Here is a 23,673-nt window from a genome sequence, read left to right as displayed (position 1 = left end):
TCAGCCAACTTTCCATTAAGGAAAGCGGTCTTGACATCCATTTTCCAAATCTCATAATCATGAAATGCGGCAATCGCTAGCATCACTCTAATAGATTTTATCTTCGCAACTGGTCAGAAGGTCTCATCATAGTCAACTCCGGGAGTTTGAGTAAAGCCCTTCGCAACCAATCGCGCTTTATATGTGTGTACGTTTCCATCTACGTCGGTCTTTTTCTTGAAGATCCATTTGCACCCAATGGTCTTACGTCCGGGCACATAATTAACCAAATTCCAAACTTGGTTATCATACATGGATTGGATCTCGCTATCCATTGCCTCTTTCCATTTCGCAGACTCCGGGCCTGCCATGGCTTCCTTATAGCTATTAGGTTCATCAAGATTTATTAGTGTACCATCACTAATATACGTGTCCCCTTCGGTAGTAATATGAAAACCATAAAACTGGGGTAGAACTCTAACTCTATCGGAACATCTAAGAGGTAAGGATTCGTCAATCGGTTCAACCAGAGTTTCCTCCTCGGGTTGAGTGCCAGCGGTAGAGGTTCCTTCATCTATCGACTCTTGAATCTCTTCAAGCTCGATTTGCCTCACACTGTCTCCTTGGCCTATGAGTTCTCGCTCTCGGAAAACTCCTTTCCTCGCAACAAAGACAACATTGTCCTTCGGTCTATAGAAGAGATATCCAAAGGATGTCTGCGGGTAGCCGATGAAAATACATCGCTCACTTCGGGGTTCAAGCTTGTCGTGAGTATCTCGTCTTACGAAGGCCTCGCAACCCCAAACCTTGATATGTGCCAACGAGGGAGCTTTCCCTGTCCACATCTCGTGAGGTGTTTTGGCAACCTTCTTAGTAGGGACTCGGTTAAGGATATGGTGGGCAGTCTCTAAGGCATACCCCCAAAAAGAGATAGGTAGTGAAGCACGACTCATCATAGAGCGAACCATATCCAATAAGGTTCGATTACGCCTTTCTGCCACACCATTCAACTGCGGTGTCCTAGGAGGCGTCAATTGCGAAACTATTCCACACTCCTTGAGATAATCGTGGAATTCAAGACTTAGGTACTCTCCTCCTCGATCGAATCGAAGCATCTTGATTTTCCTGCCCAATTGATTCTCCACTTCATTCTTGAACTCTTTGAACTTTTCAAAAGTTTCTAACTTTTGCTTGATTAAATAGATATACCCATATCTACTATAATCATCGGTAAAAGTCACGTAGAAGTGGTTCCCATCCTTCGTGGTTGATCTAAACGGTCCACATACATCGGTATGTATTAAGTCCAATAGACGCTCACCCCTTTCACTCGTACTCGTGAAGGGTGATTTAGTCATCTTTCCAAGTAAACAAGACTCGCACGTGTCATCTTCCCTAAGGTCGAATGACTCCAACACTCCATCCTTTTGGAGTTGGGCTATCCGTTTCTTGTTGACATGTCCAAGACGACAATGCCACAAGGATGCTTTATCCATACTAGTGGAAGACTCTATGTTCAAAACATCATTTCCTAAGTTATCAACAATCATAACGGTTTCATAAATTCCATTACATGGTATAGCTTCAAAGTAAAAGACACCATTTAGATAAGCCAAAATAGAACCATTCTCATTATTAAAAGAAAATCTAAAACCTTGTCTAAACAAACCATGAAATGAAATGATGTTTCTAGCCATTTCTGGCGAATAGCAATAATTGTTCAAATCTAAACATAAATTATTCCTAAGCACTAAAGAATACACTCCAATCTTGGTCACAGGCGACGATCTTCTGTTTCCCATGATTAGGTTGATCCTTCCTTGCTCCACATCCCTACTTCTTCTTAGTCCCTGCACATTAGAACAAATGTGATAACCACAACCGGTATCAAGAACCCAAGAAATAGCATGATTAGAATCGTTAGATTTAATTGTATATATACCTGCGAAAGATGGCTTGATCTTTCCTTCCTTGATGGCTTGCAGGTACTCTGGGCAGCTTCTCTTCCAATGTCCTATCTTGTGGTAGTGGTGGCACTCTACCTCCTTAGGGTTAGGGCAGGGCTTAGCGGGATCAACTTTGGTCTCACTAGAAGAGGCACCATCTCGGGCTTTAACCTTGTGATAGTTCTTAGACGAAGCCTTCCTCTTCTTTCCCTTTCCTTGACCAATAGCCAAGACAGGAACAGCGGGTGGATTGGGAGTTGGTGCAACAGACTTGTCTTTGAAGTTGCTCTCAGCGACCCTCAAGAGACCTTGGAGTTTGCTTAGGGTGACCTCCTCTTTGTTCATGTGGTAGGTCATCCTAAATTGATTGTACATCGGAGGCAAAGAGTGAAGCACCATGTCGATCGCCAGGTCTTCCCCAAAGTAAACATTTAACTTGCGAAGGCGGTCGACATACCTTTGCATCTTTTGCAGGTGCACGGTAAGAGACTCTCCATGACCCATCTTAGCGGAAATCATGTTAGTGAAAATCTCATAACGCTCTTGTCTCGCGTTTTGGTGGTATCTCTCCAATAAGTCTTGATGCATCTCGTACGGGTACATGTCCTCATAGGACTTTTGGAATTCAGAGTTCATGGTGGCTATCATGATGCAATGTACCTTCGTTTCATCTCGCTCATGAGTTTCAAAAGCGGTCATTTCAGCCGGAGTAGCGATTTCAGGGTTGATTTTCTCGAGCTTCTCATCGAGGACATACTCCTTATCCTCATAGCGAGCAATGGTGCGAATGTATCTTATCCATTCGCTAAAGTTCGTTCCATCGAAGGTGACCTTTTGGCAAAGGCTCATCAACGTGAAAGAACCAGCAGCAGCGTTGTTTGCGTTCGACATCTACAAATAGAAAAAGGACAAAGATAGATTAGAATATGAATCCCTAATTATCACCCAATAAGAAAAATTAGGGCTAGGATCCAACAACAACATTTACATATTAGAAAAGGGATGTCGTAATCTAACATGCAAATAAATTGAAGGTAAGTGAATGACGATTGACTAATTCTCCACCATAAAACCTAACTATTAGTTCTAAATGTATTGAGAATTCCTAGGTTCGGATGAGAATCATTGAAACTACTCAATGACATGTTTAAATCTCGATATGCCCCTCTAGTTTGTGACTGGGATACCGAGGATCACAAAGCGGGTGTGAATTACCATGCAAATTCACATGGTGCCTTCATTGTAACGATCACCTATTCGATGTGCCGGTAAACCACACACGCTCCATCGAACTATGATAAACAATGAATCACCCTTTGCCACCTTTTCTTAGAACCAATTAGTGTGCCAGTAAACCACACACGCTCCACTAACTTCTTAGCAAGGGTGCAAAGTGTATTTCCTATTATACTTTTAATGAGAGGATGAGGTTGCCCTATCCTACCCGTTCGGCTAACGACCCTCCACCGATCAAGCAAGCGGTGGGTGTGAGTGTACACCCATTAAGCACCATTTTATAGGCCGCAACCTTATACCCACCTTATAGATCGGCTTCGTGAATGAGGCCTACTAACGGTAAGACTAGCATTTTAGTTATACATATATATATATATATATATATATATATATATATATATATATATATATATATATATATATATATTAATCTTGTAATATTATATTAGTATAGGGTTGTATTTTAAACATTTTAAAATCTAGGGTTTGAAATTTAAATTGTCTAAATTAAAACTTTTAATTACAAAATATAAATTTCAAAACTTGAGGACAAGTTTTAAACATTTAAAACATGGAGGATCAAATAACAAATAATTTCAATTAACAATTAATTTCCTAATTATCTATATTTGATTTATTCAAGATTTCTTGCAAGATAATTACCAAAATAATCAAAATAATTAATTAATTATCATATAAGGAAATTAAATATTTTATTAGTTGATAAATATCTTTAATTAGATCAAGATAATAGTCTTATATATCAAAAAATCGGATTAGGGTTGATCTAATATGATTAAGGTAAGTTTCCATAAGATAATCATGAAGAAATCCTGAATCTGGCCATTCCTGACGCTTGGACTCGCCGAGTGCACCAAGGGACTCGCCGAGTCAGGCCAACTCGCCGAGTCCACTATGGAACTCGCCGATTCCATGACTCAGAAACACAAAAATTGAATTTTGCAGTTTAGTTTCAGACAATTAAGCAACAATTTAATGAAAACCAAGCTAGGCTCTGATACCACTGATGGGTTTTAGCCATAAGAACTTTCCTATGTGCGCATGCAAAACCCTAATGCTTGGATCTAGGCTTTCTAATTAAACATGCTTTGAATCCAAGACTTCTAATAACTATTTAGGTGTAATAACAATATTGAAACATATCTAGAATCATACCTTTGAATTCCTTGTTGATCTTGTTGTCTTGGAGCTTCTAGAGTCACAATTGTCACTCCTCTAATGGCTTACAAACACCAAATAGCAAGGAGGATGATTTGGGAAAGAGGAGAGGGGAGGAAATCGGCCAGGGTTCTCTTACTTTAGATGAAGTGCCGATTTCCCTTTGCCATAGGGTCTATTTATACTTGTAGACTCCTTAAGGGTTACAACCTAAACCCTAATTGGATAATCTTCTCTTAAGGCTATCCAAATCCATTCCTTAGATAGCCCCTTGGACGATTTGAAGCTATCCTTAGCTTCTAGAATCCGTCCAATCCATATCTATATGGATTTACAGTCTAAAGTTTAACTATCAAACAATTGACAGTTTACACCCTCTTATTTAATTAATCTCTTTAAGTCACCAAATTAATTCCAATTAATTCTATGACTTATATTAATCAAATAACAATATATTATTCTTTATATTATTCTCATAATATACTAATAATATGTACTCTCTCTTAATAAATCATCATATCAAGTTGCTATGGTGAAGGCAACCCAAAAGGACCATGCACAACCGGGTCAATTACTTGCCTAATATAGTTGCAGCCTTAGGCACTATTCCAACAGTTATGTAGTAATAACAATCTCAAATCCTCCTTGTAATGACTTTAGAAAGCTTAGAGTCACAAGTGTCACTCCTCTAATGGTTCACAAACACCAAGAGCAAGAGGATGAAGAATAAGGAGAGAGGAGGCTGCCCAAGAACGTCCAAAACCCTAGAGAAACTCTTATCCACGTTTTTAGGGCTTAAGGGTACTATATATACATGTAGGCTATTAGGGTTTTCAACTAGGAAACCCTAATCTGACTGCTTAAGCCCTAAGCAGCCCGTGGACCCTTTCAGAATATCCCTTGGACGATTTCTAATGGGTTTCCCATAGAATCTGCATGTTTCAAGGGGTGGATACAGACTACTTACGCGCTCTCGAGGAGGCAGTTATCAGCCTGAAGCTTCAACTCATCATGGCCAAGGCAAGGGCTACGCGAGCCGAGCGAAAAGTGGAGGTAATCACCCAAGAGGCGGATGAACTGGCTGAACTTCTGGTGCGTCACCTCGGCGAATGAGCGTCGTCGTCTTCCTTACTAATAGGACCTGCTCTACTACCTGCTATATAGAACCCACCGCGACTAGGGTTAGCTGTATCAGTCTTTAGTACTATGTCCTTAGGATCTATGCTATGTGTTACAAATCCATGATTGTGTGCCAAATTGTGAAAGTACCTAAGTTCTTGCCACACACCTAGCTCATAGGATCACACTCTCACAAAAAGCACAGATACTCAACATGTTTCTGTTCCATGGCAGAAAGATGCCTCGACGAGCAACCCGTGGAAACCCTGAGCCAAACCCTCCCGAGTTCAACTCTGTTGCTTTTCAGGCAGCGGTGTCGGCTGCGGTGACCGCGGCTATGGCCCAAATTCACCAAGGGAACAATAGAGGAGTCAACGGACCAGGCGCTGGAAGTTCAAACAACGGGGTGAATCAAGGACCTACCACAACATGCTCCTACAAGGACTTCACCAACGCCAAACCACGAACATTTAACGGCACTGGAGGAATGATCACCCTGAAACAATGGATCGAGAAGGTGGAATCGGTATTTGAGATATGTGAATGCCCTGAGGAGATGAAGGTCAAATTTACCGCATGCACTCTTGTTGACCAAGCGCTCACTTGGTGGAACGGACACGTGGAAGCCATGACACTCTCCGTAGCCAATTCCATGCCATGGGCAAAAATGAAAGAAATGTTGATGGCCGAATACTGCCCTCATGGCGAAATTCAGAAAATGGAACAAGAGCTGTGGAACCTCACCGTCCGAAACGCGGATATAGATGCATACATATCAAGGTTCAGTGAACTGTCTCTGCTATGCCATGGCATGATCACCTCAGAAGGAAAGAAGATCGAGCGATTCATCTGGGGACTAACCTCCCCGATCCAAGGAAACATGATAGCTGCAAATCCCGAAACTTTCGACAGTGCCAAGAGATTAGCCAAGAAGCTGTATGACCACAACAACAAGAAGGGTGAGAAGCCAGTGGAGACTGAAGTTAAGAATGAAAATGATAGCAAGAAGGGGAAGAACAACAAGAGGAAGGGACGTCAAGGCTCCGAATCGTCCAAGAAGCACCAAACAGTGGCAGTTAATGCTGCGACCACTCAAGTTCCATCCAAACCACATGCTCCAGCCTCAGCTGCTCCAAGTGCTCCTAGACCTTATTTCGGTAATCTTCCCAAGTGCAACAAGTGTGGTCTCCATCACAATGGAGAATGCAGAGAGATGCAGTGCAACAGTTGCAATCGGAAGGGACACACGACAAGGTATTGCAGGACCTACCCTCCTCAGAACCAACAACAGGGAAACAACAACAACAATAACCGCAACAACAACAACAGCACCAATGTGGCAACCGTCAATTTTCGGTCAAGTCAAAGTCAACTAAAGTCAACAAGTCAAACCGGTCAACTCAATTTGCCGTGAGTATTAGAGTTTACGTTATGTAATTTCTAAACAACTCTCTATTCTAATGAGAAATCATAAATCGAAAAGTGCGTACATCTAGATCTCCTTAACCTAAAACTGTGGTACGTGGCGAGCCAAACCGATAAAACAATGTTGCATACTCATCGGGAGTATGCAAGATCCTTAAACAAGGCTTAACGGGGCTTACGGACCCTACATTGCGAAGCCGAACACTCAAAAAGGTCACCAATGAAACCTCTCTTAATCGTGTTCACTCCATCTCTTCTTATCAGAAATCTCTCCCAAATCTCTCTAAGTATGTGAAATCTCTCCCAAATCTCTCTTTGTATGAGAAATCTCTCCAAGAATGTCAAATCTCTCCCAAATCTCTCTAAGTATGTGAAATCTCTCCCAAATCTCTCTCTGAATGAGAAATCTCTCCAAGAATGTCAAATCTCTCCCAAATCTCTCTAAGTATGTGAAATCTCTCCCAAATCTCTCTCTGAATGAGAAATCTCTCCAAGAATGTCAAATCTCTCCCAAATCTCTCTAAGTATGTGAAATCTCTCCCAAATCTCTCTCTGAATGAGAAATCTCTCCAAGAATGTCAAATCTCTCCCAAGTCTCTCTAAGTATGTGAGATCTCTCCCAAATCTCTCTCTGAATGAGAAATCTCTCCAAGAATGTCAAATCTCTCCCAAGTCTCTCTAAGTATGTGAGATCTCTCCCAAATCTCTCTTTGTATGAGAAATCTCTCCAAGAATGTCAAATCTTTCCCAAATCTCTCTAAGTATGTGAAATCTCTCCCAAATCTCTCTTTGTATGAGAAATCTCTCCAAGAATGTCAAATCTCTCCCAAATCTCTCTAAGTATGTGAAATCTCTCCCAAATCTCTCTTTGTATGAGAAATCTCTCCAAGAATGTCAAATCTCTCCCAAATCTCTCTAAGTATGTGAAATCTCTCCCAAATCTCTCTCTGAATGAGAAATCTCTCCAAGAATGTCAAATCTCTCCCAAATCTCTCTAAGAATGTGAAATCTCTCCCAAATATCTCTTTGTATGTGAAATCTCCCCAAGTATGTCAAATCTCTCCCAAATCTCTCTGAGTATGTGGAATCTCTCTCAAATCTCTCTCGAAATCTCTCCCAACTCTCTATAATCACTCGGGGCATCCCGACCCTCGAATTTGGCGAGAACAGCCCAAAAACGGAAGTCTACGCGAAAAACAGGCATGAGGAACCGAAACCCCTCTTAGGAGTCCTCTTAGGAACCGAAACCCCTCTTGGGAACCGAAACCCCTCTTAGGACCCGAAAGTCCCCTTAGGAACCGAACCCTCCTGATGAAGAAGGCTGCTGAACCGAACCCTTCTGAGCCGAAGGCTGCTCAACCGAACCCGAACGTTCGGCACCTTTCGGTTTTGACCTCTTCTCTTCTAATGGCTACCGAACCTTCTCTTCTGAGGACCGAGGACCAAACCTTCGCTTCTGACCCTCGCTTCTGACCTTCGGACCGAGCCCATCGCCCTCGTTCCTTCTTCTGGCTCAGCCTCTCGCTTCCGAATCAGCACCATCCTGACCGAACCTCGGCCTAGGGACCGAACCTCGGCCTAGGACCGAGAGGCCTCGCTGGGAAGCCTTTTTCTCCCGGTTTTCGATTAAATTCGCGTTGTAAGGCCCGTTTTTAATTATTTTAACGCGGGATTTTCACCCAAAATCATATTTTAACATATTAAACCCTAAATATTCACAATTTAATCATATTTTCATAAAAATCTTTATTTAAATAATAAAAGCAAGTGGGTAAAGTACAAAGAGGTGGAGTGTTGACTTTGCTTTACCTTATGACACAACCAACCACTCCCACACCCACTCTATGACCAGCCACACCTCCCCACCTTACCTAGGTCACATCAATGTCCTTTCCACTCAATCATCACTCTTTCCCACGTTTTTGAGAGCTGAATATTCATCCTCTCTCCTCACTTCTCTCATTTGCTCTCATTTCACAAGAAGATCAAACTCTTTTCTCTCTCACTTTCTCTCTCTAGAAATTCGAGATTTCCAGGGCTGATCTTGAGTTTTTCCTCCACATTTGGTAAGCATAATCCATCCTCTTTATGATTATCTCAATTATTTTCACTCAAATCATGGATATCTTACACAAACCCCATTATATTTGTGTTAGAGCTTCGAATCTTCAAGGGATTCTTCAAGTGTTCTTGGGTTGAACACTTCTCTTCTTCAACACTTATCTACTGAAATCACTTAAGGTGAGTTCATACCCCTACATTTTCATGTTTTCTCAAGTTTTTAGGGGGGAATACAAGTTAAAACACCAAGAACGTAACTAAACTTTTCTAACAGCCTTCATCAGAAAAGTTCAACTCCATTCACGGACTGTTTTGGACATCTTAAACATTTTAGTTTTCAAAACTGTTTTAGGTGCATGCAGTTCCACTTCTTAGCTTTAAAATGACTACTTGCACATCTCCATATGATTTTTCTACAATTTATGGTGATTTTTACAAAACTGCCTATCATTTCAAACATCAACCCGGACCAGTCTGTGATTATGGACTTTTTCACACAAGTAAGAGGTCATTAAAAATTATAATAAAAATTATGAACAAACTAGACTCATTTTCCAATCTCTCAGAAGTTACAGAACTTGATTTGGACATCTTATGATTTTTCTATAAATTTTCCAATAACAGTTACAGAAAACGTTATTAACAGAAAAACACTATAGATTTCATTTCACCTTGTAACATGTTGAGCAAGGTATAAATCATTATGTGATTATGTGTTGTTGCAATATATGACAATTTTGTATTCTTATATAGACATACATCAGAAAACAAATGGATTTTTACCTCCACAAGTATGGCAAATATATAGATGATATTACAAGGCTATATCCATTAAAACACAAACATTGGTAAATTATGACAAGTAAGGCTTATGCTCACTACCCACACAAATATTTAATAAACTATAATAGGTATAGTTTAGGGTTATTTTACATAACAAACACATTATTAAAGGTTTTACACATACAAAGGAGTTATTACCACTATGGATAATTATGATAAACTATAATAAGTATAGTTAAGCCATTATACCCCCACAAACGAACACGCTAGTTATAATCGGTATAGTTATGGCACATATATATTACAAACAAAGTGATAAACTATAATAGGTATAGTTTATGTTTCATCTACACTATGAACTTAATTACAAGAAAGAAATTCACCATCACCACCACTTTTGATAAGCTATAATATGCATAGTTCATGTTCACTACCACTATCACTATTTGATGAACTATGATATGTATAGGTTATATTCCCCATCACCATCACTTTTGGTAAACTATAATATGCATAGTTCATGTTCACTAGTCACTATCACTATCCGATGAACTATGATATGTATAGTTTATGTTCACAGTCACTATTACTATTTCGTACACTACACTAGGGTTTGGTTCTAGTTTTTTTGGATTTAAGTCCACATTAAATTTTCGCATTGTTAGACTTCAACTATAATCGTTGAGCGTATATGCTTGAGTCATACAAGAATTTAGTATGGATTGGCTTAGAATTGGTGGTGCCCGCCTCATCTCCTGTTCCTCGTTGGGTTGTGGACCTAGGGCAGACCCACTATATCCAACGTTTTATCTAACTTAAATCTTATATAACTTATATACGCTGGACGATTATAGGGGAAATCTACGGGTCAATCTAGGGTTCATTAACACATCATATAGGAATATTCTGTTTACACTTAACTAAGAAAATATTGGATTTCCTGGAAAGCAAACTCTATCGATTTTACAAGGAAAACGGTTTCTACTTCAAACAAAACTCTTATGAACTCACCAACTTAATTGTTGACACTTTTTCAAAACTACTTGTATTCTCAGGAAATCAGTGAAACAGGAAAACTTCAGCGCTTTGAGGATGGGACGTTAAACCGTCAACAATTTATTTTTGTCATCATGATGTAATTGATTTTGAAACATGTAAACATATACTTTGGTGTAACTTTTTCAATTATATTTATGATGGTTGTATTTACTTTGAGCACTATTATACACGTTGTTGTGATACTGTACATGAAGTCCTCCACCCCCGGACGTTTCCGCCATCCTTGGTTTGGGGGTGTGACAACCAACGCTGACAACAACAATGCAGGACCTAGCCACACCTGCTATGGATGTGGAAGGACTGGGCATTTCCGTCGAAACTACCCCAACCACAACAATCCCGGAAATGGAGGAACATGAAGGGTGCTGACCATGGGTCAGGGAGAAGCGATTCAGGATCCCGCTGTTGTTACCGGTACGTTCCTCCTAAACCACACGTATGCATGCATCCTATTTGATACCGGAGCAGAGCGAAGTTTTGTGAGCAATAAGTTTAAACATTTGTTAAAACAACAACCCCAGAAGCTCAATGAAACCTTTACGGTGGAAATGGCCAATGGGAAAACCGAATCCACTGGGGAAGTCTACATCGGATGAACCCTAACCCTAAATCAACACGTCTTCCGAATAGACTTAATGCCTGTTTCCATTAGGAGTTTTGATGTGATTATTGGCATGGACTGGTTAAGCCCCCACCATGCTGAAATTATGTGTCACGAGAAGGCCGTTCGCCTTCACCTTCCTGATCACGAAACCCTAGGTATTTACGGAGACAAACCTACCACGAACCTTCGCCTCATCTCGTGCGTCCAGGCACAGAAGCATCTGCGAAAGAACGATTTGACGCTCCTAGCGCATATAGTGGATAAAACCAAGGAAGAGGTTAATGTTCGAGACATTCCAGTAGCACGTGAATTCCCAGACGTATTTCCTGAAGATCTTCCTGGAGTACCCCCAGAGAGACAAGTTGAATTCCGAATTGATCTTGTTCCAGGAGCAACCCCCCTCGATAAATCGCCTTACCGACTAGCTCCTGCTGAGATGCAGGAATTGTCCAGCCAACTCAGTGAACTCCTGGGCAAAGGATTCATCCGACCCATCTACTCGCCATGGGGAGCTCCGGTTCTCTTTTTCAAAAAGAAGGACGGATCTTTTAGGATGCGCATCGATTACAGGGAGCTAAACAAGCTCACTGTCGAAAATCGCTATCCACTCCCACGAATCGACGATCTATTTAACAAGCTCCAAGGAGCCAGTTACTTTTCTAAGATAGATCTACGATCTGGGTACCATCAACTCAAGGTCCAGGAAGAGGATATTCCCAAAACCGCTTTCCGAACTCGTTACGGACATTATGAATTTGTCGTAATGCCCTTCGGTCTAACGAATGCCCCTACCGCATTCATGGACCTAATGAATCGAATATGCCGACCATTCCTCGACAACTTTGTTATTGTTTTCATTGACGACATTCTAGTCTATTCCCGAAGCGAAGAAGAGCATGGCCAACATCTCCGACAAATCCTGGAAACCCTGCGAATGGAGAAGCTATACGCAAAATTCTCCAAGTGTGAGTTTTGGCTCCGTAGCGTGAACTTTTTGGGTCATGTTGTTAGTCAGGAAGGAATACATGTGGATCCTTCTAAAGTCAAAGCCATCGAAGGATGGGCAGTTCCGACAACACCCACAGAAATTCGCCAATTCTTAGGCCTAGCAGGTTACTACAGGAGGTTCATTCAAAACTTCTCTAAGATTGCCAAGCCACTTACCTCGCTTACACAAAAGGGCATACCATTCAAATGGATAGACAAACAAGAAGTTGCATTCCGAACTCTGAAGCGAGCACTCTGCAGTGCCCCGATACTATCTCTACCAGAGGGAACATAAGATTTCGTGGTCTACTGTGACGCGTCAAATCAGGGTTTAGGTTGCGTTCTCATGCAGCATGGAAAAGTGATAGATTACGCATCCCGCCAAATAAAGACACACGAAGTGAATTATACAACCCACGATCGGGAATTAGGAGCAGTGGTCTTCGCTCTGAAGATTTGGAGGCATTACCTCTATGGTACGAAGTGCACCGTCTTCATGGACCACAAGAGTCTCCAGCACATCTTGAATCAAAAAGAGCTGAATATGAGGCAACGAAGATGGGTTGAACTATTAAACGATTACGAGTGTGAAATCAAGTACCACCCAGGCAAAGCCAACATGGTAGCTGATGCCTTCAGCCGGAAAGAGTACTCTAATCGTCGTGTGAAAACTCTCTCAATAACCATCCAATCTCACCTAACCACTCAGATCAGGGCAACCCAGTCAGATGCCATGAAGGCGGAAAACAGAACAAGCGAAGCATTACGCGGAATGGAGAAGAATCTCGAGGTGAAAGAGGATGGAGTATACTATTTCATGAACCGTATTTGGGTCCCTAAATTTGGAGGATTTAGGGAGGTAGTTATGAATGAAGCTCACAAGACGCGATACTCCATCCATCTAGGTTCGGACAAAATGTACTTGGATATTAAACAACATTATTGGTGGCCTAACATGAAGGCAGAAATTGCCACCTATGTCAGCAAATGCCTTACTTGCGCTAAAGTAAAGGTGGAATACCAGAAGCCCTCGGGGTTATTACAGCAACCAGTAATCCCCGAGTGGAAATGGGAAGGGATTTCTATGGAATTTGTGACCAAGCTACCCAAGACGTCAGATGGATTAGATACTATATGGGTAATAGTTGACCGACTGAAGAAATCTGCCCATTTCCTGCCAATAAAAGAATCCTACAAGATGGAGAGGCTGACGAGAATAAACACTCGAGAAATCGTGAGGCTTTACGGAGTGCCAGTATCTATCATCTCAGATAGAGATTGTAGCACCTGGTTCCTGGTACGTAAATCTTATTTGAGTATTTTCCATTTTTAGCCTTGGACTCGACGAGTCATAGGTCCGACTCGTCGAGTAGAGACGGGACCCCGGGACGCGTTTAAGTTGGTGACTCGGCGAGTCCATATCCCGGACTCGATGAGTCGCCGCTGTTGGATGAAATCCTAAGTTTCAGGGGTTTGCGCCCTATTTAAACAACATATCCGCCCCAAGCCAGCCCCCATTCCCCCCCCCCCAGAGCTTCCAACCCTCGTTCTAAGCTTGTTCATTGAGAGTTTGAAGCAATTGTTGTGTGTTCTTGAAGGTTTTGAGGCAAAAGGGAAGTAGATCAAGAGGAAGGGAAGGAATCCAAGCATCTTTGTGCTCTCTCAGCAGTTCCTTTGAGGTATAACCCGTTTTCCCCCCTGTTTCTATGCTTATTACTTCATTTAAGTCATTCTTGAGCCAATCCCCAAGCTTGTATGTGCAATAGAAGTCGTAATAGGTTGATTGGCCTTTAGATCTAGGCAAGATTGAGCTCCAGGAGCTCAGATCTGTTACCTTTATGGACCCATGTTGCTTGTTCACCCTAGATCTACCCTTTTGAGGCATTTTGAGCCCTAAATCCCTCATTGGTGAGTATCTACACGTAAAGTTGGAAACTTTACGTGTCATTCATGCTCTAGGAACCCAGATCTGTAAATGGCATGGACTGGAATCGAGCAAAATCGTGTATATAGTGATTGCATGGCGACGACTCGGCGAGTCGTTCATCAGACTCAGCGAGTCTTCGAGTTGTCCCCTTTTCGTAGAGTCGAGTGTGAGCAGTGAGTCACGGGGTGTGACCTAGTGAGTTGGAAGCTGAACTCATCCATGGAGGAACTCGGCGAGTCAATGCCCTGACTCGGCGAGTTCAAGGCAATCTCCTTAGATCAAGAACAGACTCGGCGAGTTGTTCATACAACTCGGCGAGTCGCAGCATAAGTGTTCATCAGATGAAGATGAACTCGACGAGTTGTTCATACAACTCGGCGAGTAGGATGAAGGATTTGAATATCAGTTTAGAAGGAGAACTCGTCGAGTCATCGCCTAACTCGACGAGTAGAAACGGGATTCAGGACAATTGTCTGGGTAGGGACTCGGCGAGTTGGAGAGCCAACTCGGCGAGTCGGGTCAACTGAAAGTTGACTCTAACTTTGACTTAGGGCATGATCAGGGGTAAAATGGTCATTTTACCCAAAGGACAATTAGCAGTGTTTGATTGAGTATGTTGTGGGATTTGCAGCCGGAGGATTTTCGGAGCGGCAGCAGCAGCAGTAGACAGTCAGTTCCCGATCAGATCAGCAGCTACTTCGAGGTGAGTTACCTTCCAGTAGCGGTGGGTCTACGGCCACAATGTCGACCCACCAGTAGGAGTCGTATGTTAGATGATTGTCTTTGTGATATCATCTAGGTTTGCTACTACCTGATATGTTATATGCTAGCATGATATGTTATATGAGATAGAAGTAGAGATCGGTTGATAGGACCGAAGGGTAGTTCAGACACCCCAGAAATGTCTGACAGTACGTGATGATATGTTTGCATGTTGGCTTGTTATGTTATATGTGATAGAGGTAGTAGGAGGGGACTAGTCCCCGAGGATCGGTTGTTAGGACCGATGGGTAGTCAGCACCCCAGAATGGCTTGACACGGGTAGGACGGCACCCCAGAATGGCCGCATGGGTAGTCGGCACCCCAGAATGGCCGTACCGGGTAGTCAGGCACCCCAGAATAGCCTGGCAGTATGTATGTTATGTGGTATGTGGTATAGTGGGGGAACTAACTAAGCTTCGTGCTTACGGTTTTCAGTTTTGGTTTCAGGTACCTCCTCAGCTAGGGGAAAGGAGCCGGCATGGTAGCAGCATGTCACACACACACTCTCTTGTTTCCGCAGTTACGAGTTTATTCTGGGATTGATACTCTGATATTTGATTGATCGAATGTTGTGGTTTTCAATTTGACTTCGATGTGAATTTAACTATTAATGCTTTTATGTAATGTTTTATAACGAAATTTTTGGACGTGAAAATTGGGTCGTTACAGAGATAGTAGGTTCACTTCACGTTTTTGGCAATCACTTCAGAAAGCACTGGGAACCCATCTCGACATGAGCACTGCTTATCACCCACAAACGGATGGTCAAAGCGAACGAACCATCCAGACGCTCGAAGACATGCTTCGCGCATGTGTGATAGACTTTGGGAAGTCCTAGGATACCCACTTACCCTTAGTTGAATTCTCGTATAACAATAGTTACCATTCGAGCATCAAAGTCGCTCCTTTCAAAGCGCTATATGGACGTAAGTGTAGATCACTGTTGTGTTGGGCTGAGGTGGGCGACACCCAGCTGGCAAGGGAACTAGCATCAGACAAGACGTTAACGGGACCGGAGATCATACGTGAAAACACGGGAAAGATAGTTCAAATCAGAGCTCGACTACAAGCATCGCGCGACCAACAAAAGAGTTATGCTGATAGACGGCGAAAGCCCTTGGAGTTTCAAGTCGGGGATCGAGTACTGTTAAAAGGTTCTCCCTGGAAAGGAGTCATTCTGTAACACCGTGAATTTCAAAATAATTTTTCGCATAATATAAAAACATTTTCATTTAATTTTCATAAAACATCAAGTTTAAAACTCCAATCCATATCATACAAAATCCCAAGATCACATATCATAAAAATCCCATGCGTGTGTACAGATCAAGTCGGCGCCTTCCCACGGTCATCAATAGTACCTGAAACAAACAACACTAACACTGTAAGCACAAAGCTTAGTGAGTTCCCCAAAATACCACACATAACACATATTAGCCACTCGAGGCTATAACTCTGTGGGTCCGTAGACCCTACTCTGTGAACCCACTGGTTCTATCTCTGGGAACCTTCCGGTTCCAACTCTGTAAACATGCACAACATAAATCACATAGAAATAATGCAGTACAACACATAACATACATATAGCATACAAATACTCTATCACATAACTCTGATTACCTACTCAAGGTAAAGTATAGTGAGAAGACTCACCTCGTATATCTCGATAACTCGCGAATCCTGGAAATCACTCGTGCTCGATCCTCCGAGCTATAATCCTCCTATAACATCATATATCTCTAATTAACACTTTTACCACTAAGGTTGACTATCCCTATCAAGTCAACACTGGTCAACTCTGGTCATCAGTCAACGGTCAACTTTGACCGGACTCGGCGAGTGCACTAGGGCGACTCGGCGAGTCTATACGTGTTCACTGACTCTCTAGGATCCTCTCCTGACACGTCGAGTACACCCCCAACTCGACGAGTCTCACCTGGCATGAATTGCGGGGCCACCACGACTCAACTCGCCGAGTCTCAAGAACAACTCGGCGAGTTCCAACTCGACTCAGTCCACCTGTCAACCCTCTCTAACTCTCCCTGACTCACTGAGTCAACCCTTAACTCAGCAAGACCACTCGCTGAGTGGTCAAGGACAATCTTCATGCTACTCGCCGAGTCTGTTCTTCGGACTCGGCGAGTCCATGCCATGCATCAACTCAATCTCGCTTCTGAGGTCAGATCCGCTCCATCCACTCATAGATCTGGCCCTCCTAAGCACATTCATCACGTAAAGTCATAGTCTTGGCTACCATGCAACTCCTACAAGGCTTCTTTTGAAGAAATGACCTCTAAAATGGCAACCTAAGTCTCCAACCCAAAAGGAAGGACATAAAGCATGGCATTTGGGACTCTCTGGACCTACTAAGGTCCAGATCTAGGTACCATATCCCCATGGGACCTCTCACACTCTAAATACAAGGCAAACAAGGCATGAAGAAACCCTAGATTTGACCATATCAACAAAAACACGAGAATAAGCTCTGAATGATACCTCAAGAAGCTTCCTCTGACGAAATGGAAGTAGATCCAAGCTCCCCAACTCTTCTAGCTTGACTTTTCCCTTCCTTTCTTGCAAACACACACAAAATTGGTGAATAATGGCCTCTTATCTCACTCACAAGAACTCTCAGCTGTTTTGGTGCTCTCAAGGTCAAGGTAGCCGCAATGAAGGGCCATAAGGTCCTTTAAATAGGGCTTAGGACCGGGAAATTAGGGTTTCATTAAACAGCGCGGACTCGCCGAGTCCATTCCTTGGACTCGCCGAGTCTAGGCGCGAACCCGCGTCCAGAACCGCGATCCTACTCGGCGAGTTTGAGCTCCGACTCGCCGAGTCCCCTCACAAAACACCAAAAATATATGAATAAAAGATACCTGGAAATCTGGGCTGTTACACATTCATTTTGGAAAACGGGGAAAACTGAACCCACGATACGTTGGACCTTTCGAGATTCTTGCCCGAATTGGTCCAGTGGCATACAGACTGCAACTACCCACGGAGCTCAGTAGTGTACACCCCGTGTTCCTTGTTTCCAATCTAAAGAGGTGCCTATCCGATGAAACTCTCGTCATTCCCCTTGAAGAAATTGAAATCAATGAGAATCTCCTGTTCATTGAAGAACCAGTCGAAATCATGGACAGGGAGGTGAAGCGTACTAAGCAAAGTCGCATCCCGATCGTGAAAGTACGGTGGAACGCAAAGCGTGGGCCAGAATTCACGTGGGAACGCGAAGACCAAATGAAGCAAAAGTACCCTCATCTATTCTAAGCATTCTCAAATCTAGCTTTCAAAAGAATTTCGGGACGAAACTCCCTCTAACGGGGGGGATGATGTCACAGTTATGAATTTGAAGCCTTGTAAACATTTAACAATGATAACAAATGTAAACCAACAATGGGAAAGCATGTAAGATGCTTATTCATTAACAACCAAATCTCAATCAAACACATCATACATGCACTGCAAATAGTCAACAAATAATTGGGAACCCTAGAAATCCTTGTTTAAGTCCATTTTGGACTAGGATTTCCTTATTGGGCCCAATGGACCAATAAGCTTCCAACTGGAATATCATGGGCTTAAAACTCTTGAATGGGCTCTAATTGGACCCACTTTCATTTATTTTAATATTTTGGGCCATATTGGGCCTAGAATGAAATAAAATATTTAAATGAACCTCATTGGACCATAACTAACGTAATTAGCCCTAATGGGCCATAAAAATCATTACTTGATTATTTTGGGCCAATAGTTATCTAAACTAGCTATGATTTGGACTTAGGCATTTAAGGGCCCAAATTCCTTCCTTTTTCTCTCCAAATCTCGGCCCAAGCCCAAAAGAAAGGGAAGAGTTGACTTCTTGCATGCCACATCATTTTTGTATGAGGGATATCTAGGCATTACACTTCAAACATCCATGCACTTCTCATCTTTCCATGCAATCTCACTCTCTCTTCTTCTCCCTCTCTCCCTCTCGGCCGAACCCAAACAAACACACACACACTTCACTTAAAATTCTCTCAAGAAACTCTCTTCATTTCTCTCCAAAATTTTCGAGATCTAGGGAGTCTTCAAGGAAATCATTCCACAAAATCATCATCCAAGAGCACACTAAGTTCGAGATCCTCCAAGAAAAGTTGCTAGGATCGAATTCTTCTTCATCTTTTCCTTCCAAAACCGAAACCACACCCAAGGTGAGTTTCATACCCCTTCCTTTTCGGTTTTTATGAGTTTTATGGGGGAGAATACAAGTAAATGTGTAGATCTATGTGTAAATGTATGCTATGTGAGATTTGATGCATGTATGTGTGTGATATCATGTGTTTTGTGATGAATATGTTATCAAAAAGTGTGTAAAAACCGAGATCTAAGGCATGAGAAAAGAAATAAACATAACTTCAGTTATTATACACTAATCAAGTCAAGAAAAATGGCTTATAAGGTCATGATGAACATAATCTAACATTAAACCCATCTTTGGGCTTAAAATGTCAAAATACAAAACTTAGGGTACAAACCGACAAATTTATATTTTCTGGAGGGTCAAAAGGTTCCAAACAGTTTCTATAATAATTTTTCTGAACAACAACATTTTTAAGGTACTTAAAGTGTAAATTTTGAACCTAATGGGCTAGATTTGGGCTTTTCGGCCCAATAAGCCTCAAAATGCGAGATTTATAAGTTTGAGGGGCTGAAAATGTAATTTTCTGTAAAACAGGGGATTTGCAGTGTATTAAAACTATTTCAAAGGCCAAAAATGCTTTTCAAATTCAAAAAGGATCAAAAATGTAAAAATTTTCTATTTTGGGCCAAAACTGTAAAAGTTGCGAAACTGGGGGTTTTAACCGAGAAAACATCATTCTGGAAGGGCTAAAGTTGTTTACAAAATAAATTTGGGGTTAAAAATGTCTTTTCAACAAGTTTATGATACAAAAGTGTCAAAAAAATATTTTAAGGACTAAAAATGAAATTCTTTTATATAAAGGACTAAAAGTGTTATTTTTATAAAAGAAAGGTTGTGAAAAGGTAAAAATCTTACTTTTAAACAAATTAATTCATTAAGACAAAATACAAGATCCACGACTACCGACGAAACAGAAAAACAAATACACTCTCAACAACAAATATCGTTACAAAACGAATTGATTCGGTCTCGAATCAATAACAAAACAAAAATCAATAACCCAAGTAATTCGTTAAACACGCGACAACTATGATGAGTCAACATACAAACTTTGGGCTTGAAAGTTTCAAATCGTGCTTTTTGGGCCTTGCTAGCCCAATAACATGATCTTTGGGCCCGAAGGGAACGCGTTTACATGTTAACGGGCCTCCTATGACCCAATTCCATGTAAAAGGACTTTCAATAACTCTATTGTGCTATTGAGCCCTAATGGTCCATTAGTACTGCTAGTGAGGTCGAGAAGTCAAATGCGAGTTGGGCCAAGTGCCTTTCGCATTCCCGATAGCCTTGAATAACTTATGGAAATAAAGGGGGCTTCATACCCTCCTTTCTCCTCGGTTGACCGACTTATGAGAATTCAAGTAAACAGATTTGTGGCGTTAATCAAGAGAAGTCAGGGTGGTTGGATTATGTGAGTAGTACGGACGACGCCTTAAGGATCGTTCGTAACCTGTAGTTATAAACTAGTCATTTTCATTAATGTGTGATTGTAACAACTCACAAACCTTAATTAATCCAATGTCACCTGGGTAATCAAAAACATTCGTCGTATCAGTATAACAATAAACAAGTCATGTAATTTGCGTATTGGGAAAATATCGGGTTTTCCCGAAAAGTTCAACATTTTCACCTATGTGATGTATACAAAGTTCAACAATTATACATGTTTTCAAAATCGACAAACATATTTACGGATCTTCACACTTTTTATAAACAAATACTCTTTTTAGAAAATATCGGATTTTCTAAGTTTTTCAAACTTCACAAAAAAATCATTTTTCCATAACATTACTTATGCACTCACCAACATTCCATATGTTAACGTTTTTCCAAAATAACTTGTATTCTCAGGTAACAGGTAAGCCGAAGAATAAGTATCAGGAAATGTCATGGTGTTTTGCTTAAATTATCTATCAGACAGTTCATGTTATGGAATTGTAATGTTTAAAACAATGTACTGAATGTAAACAATATCAATTGTAATATTCCAATGCATGGTGATGATTTGTGTTATGATTCATGTATATTCATTGTGATGGTATTCAATTTGAGTCACAAGAGCCCTCAGACGTTTCCGTCGTCCGGTTCGGCAGTGTAACACATAAAGTAGTTTATCATAAACTAACTTTTTACGTTTCCAAGTGTCGTGCCGGTTTTGACGCGAAACTTCGACATGTCATATCTTCTTCGTTATAACTCGGATTTCGGCGTTCTTTATATCTCCGGAATCCTTGTTCCGACCACTACAACTTTCTTCATAGATATTAGACCTATCTATTATTTTATTTTTGACGCTTATTTTTATTTTTAACTTATTATATCTTATAATTAAATATAAGGCACATAATATTCAAATAATTCCTATTTATTATTAAAAAGTGGTTATAAGTGCTGACCCTAACTATTATACCATTAAATTAATGTTTAGCTTAGAAACACGGACGGTCATAGTATATCAACTTAGTATACAAATTATTATATTAAATTTAAAAACAATATTATTTTTATATTTAAAAAAACATATACTTTTAAATATTTCAAGGATCAAACGGACATTCAACATAAATTTGTGAATTTATTTTCAAGAAGTTTTCTTTAATATTAAATTCTTCTGGTTGTAGGAAACTTGTTGGATTCCACTTTATCGACTATAACACTCACGTTGACTCATCTCTTTTCGCTTTCGTTTATACCAGATTCTTTATTTTCATATTAAAATTATTTTCTTTTTTTATGATGATTAGTAATGGTCCTCTTTCATAAGTAGTTCCAACTTCCAAGAAACTTACTTGTTCGTCTTTTTATTTTCATTTTGAGAAATTAAATATTGAGAAATTAAATTTCTTTAATTTTAAAAAAAAAAAGAAAAAAAAAAGAAAAAAAAGCCAATGAACCAATAATATTCATTATAATTTAAAGTTTAAACTAGCTGTAATTTTTGACAAACTAATTGATAATACACACATATCGGAACAAACCTTAAATTAGATATCCTAACAAACCTTATCTGTACCAAACACAAACAGATGATCAAAACAAGATTCTATATCAAACTTCTTTTTTCTACTTGTTCACAACGATCCATTTGAAAAGCAAACAAGTTTCAAAATACATATTTTAAGAAGCTAGCTAGAGAACCTAACAAGAGTGCTTTACTTAATAATACCTACAAATGATCAATCACAATTCACAAATAAGGAACAATAAAAATGATACATATATGCAATTAATTACCAGTTGTGTTTGACGATCTTAAACTTTTCTAAAACCGTTTTTCCTTCTTTATACTTTTGAGATTCCTGATATGCTTTGTCGTACATCCATCCTAACACCTCCCCACAATCTGAGCAACTCACATCTGCCACTCGATGTAATCCAGTAATCAGATGTCGGTCTTCTTTCTCACCCACCACCACGTTCATCACGTGAGAAAACAAAAAAGCTCTCCCATGTCTTGCCTATAAATACTCCATATTTTATAATTTATATACAAACAAAACTAAACTCAGATATGTAATCATCATGCATATATGATGAAAACAATTTATGAAGATACATAATATATATACTAAGTATAATACCTGGAAAGTTTTGGAGACAATATCGTCATGAAGGGCAACATGGGAGTGACAGTTGTAGCAGGCGTACAACCTAGGAGCGACCGTATCTGCCATTTTGGATTTAATTTGGGATGGAGGTTGAGTAAAAGGAAGGAATAAAGACCGAATCACTCAAGAAATTATCGAATAAAATAGTGGTTTGATGGTGATAATTGATATGACATACGAATCTCACCTTAATTTAAAAATAAAAAAAAGAGGACATTAATTAATTAAATAAAAGGTAAATGGAAAACGAAAAACGCCATTCCAAATTGCAAACCAAGAGGCTATTTCAAGAAAATGGTTTTCCTGTCGACTTAAACGTCAAATATAATATAATCTACTATAATAAATATACGGGTCATAACTAGTATAATATAATTTACTATAATAAATGAAGGTTTTTTTGCCATATGTTCTCTTCTTATTCATTTGGACACATGACATTTTGTAGAATTTTTAAATTTTCTATTTTTTACTTGTCATTTTATTGTATTTTTCATTTTATTAAATTAAAATTTCACATTTAATATGTAAAGTAATATATATGTAAGGTATTTATTAAAAATGGTATATATATATATATATAATATATTCAATACATTAAAGCCTCATTAATTTTAATAATTCAAAATTTTTCTCATTATTCTTACAAATTCAACCTTTTAAAATTGTTAAAATTTTATATATATTTTTTTTAAATAACCCATGTAATACATGGGTCTAAGTTCTGTACGTGTATTCTTGATGTTGTTAGTATTCACTTATAGAGTATCCTATGGACTTGACATAATTACCTATCAAATCTATTCACCATC

At 40.1% G+C, this 23,673-nt stretch overlaps 1 protein-coding gene across 1 annotated transcript; it reads right to left on the bottom strand.

Moving 5' to 3' along the window:
• Nucleotides 1–22,302: 22,302 nt before the first annotated feature.
• On the bottom strand, nt 22,303–23,027 carry LOC111890437 (protein yippee-like At4g27745). The gene is made up of 2 exons (XM_023886556.3): nt 22,835–23,027; nt 22,303–22,711 (listed from the first exon to the last, which is right to left on the bottom strand). Exons 1-2 carry the CDS (start codon nt 22,925–22,927, stop codon nt 22,484–22,486), a joined length of 321 nt encoding a protein of 106 aa, XP_023742324.1. The 5' UTR covers nt 22,928–23,027; the 3' UTR covers nt 22,303–22,483.
• Between the last annotated feature and the right edge of the window lie 646 nt (nt 23,028–23,673).

This window comes from Lactuca sativa, chromosome 3 (assembly GCF_002870075.4).
Source record: "Lactuca sativa cultivar Salinas chromosome 3, Lsat_Salinas_v11, whole genome shotgun sequence".
NCBI lineage: Eukaryota > Viridiplantae > Streptophyta > Magnoliopsida > Asterales > Asteraceae > Lactuca > Lactuca sativa.
This window is presented reverse-complemented; position numbering and strand designations above follow the sequence as displayed.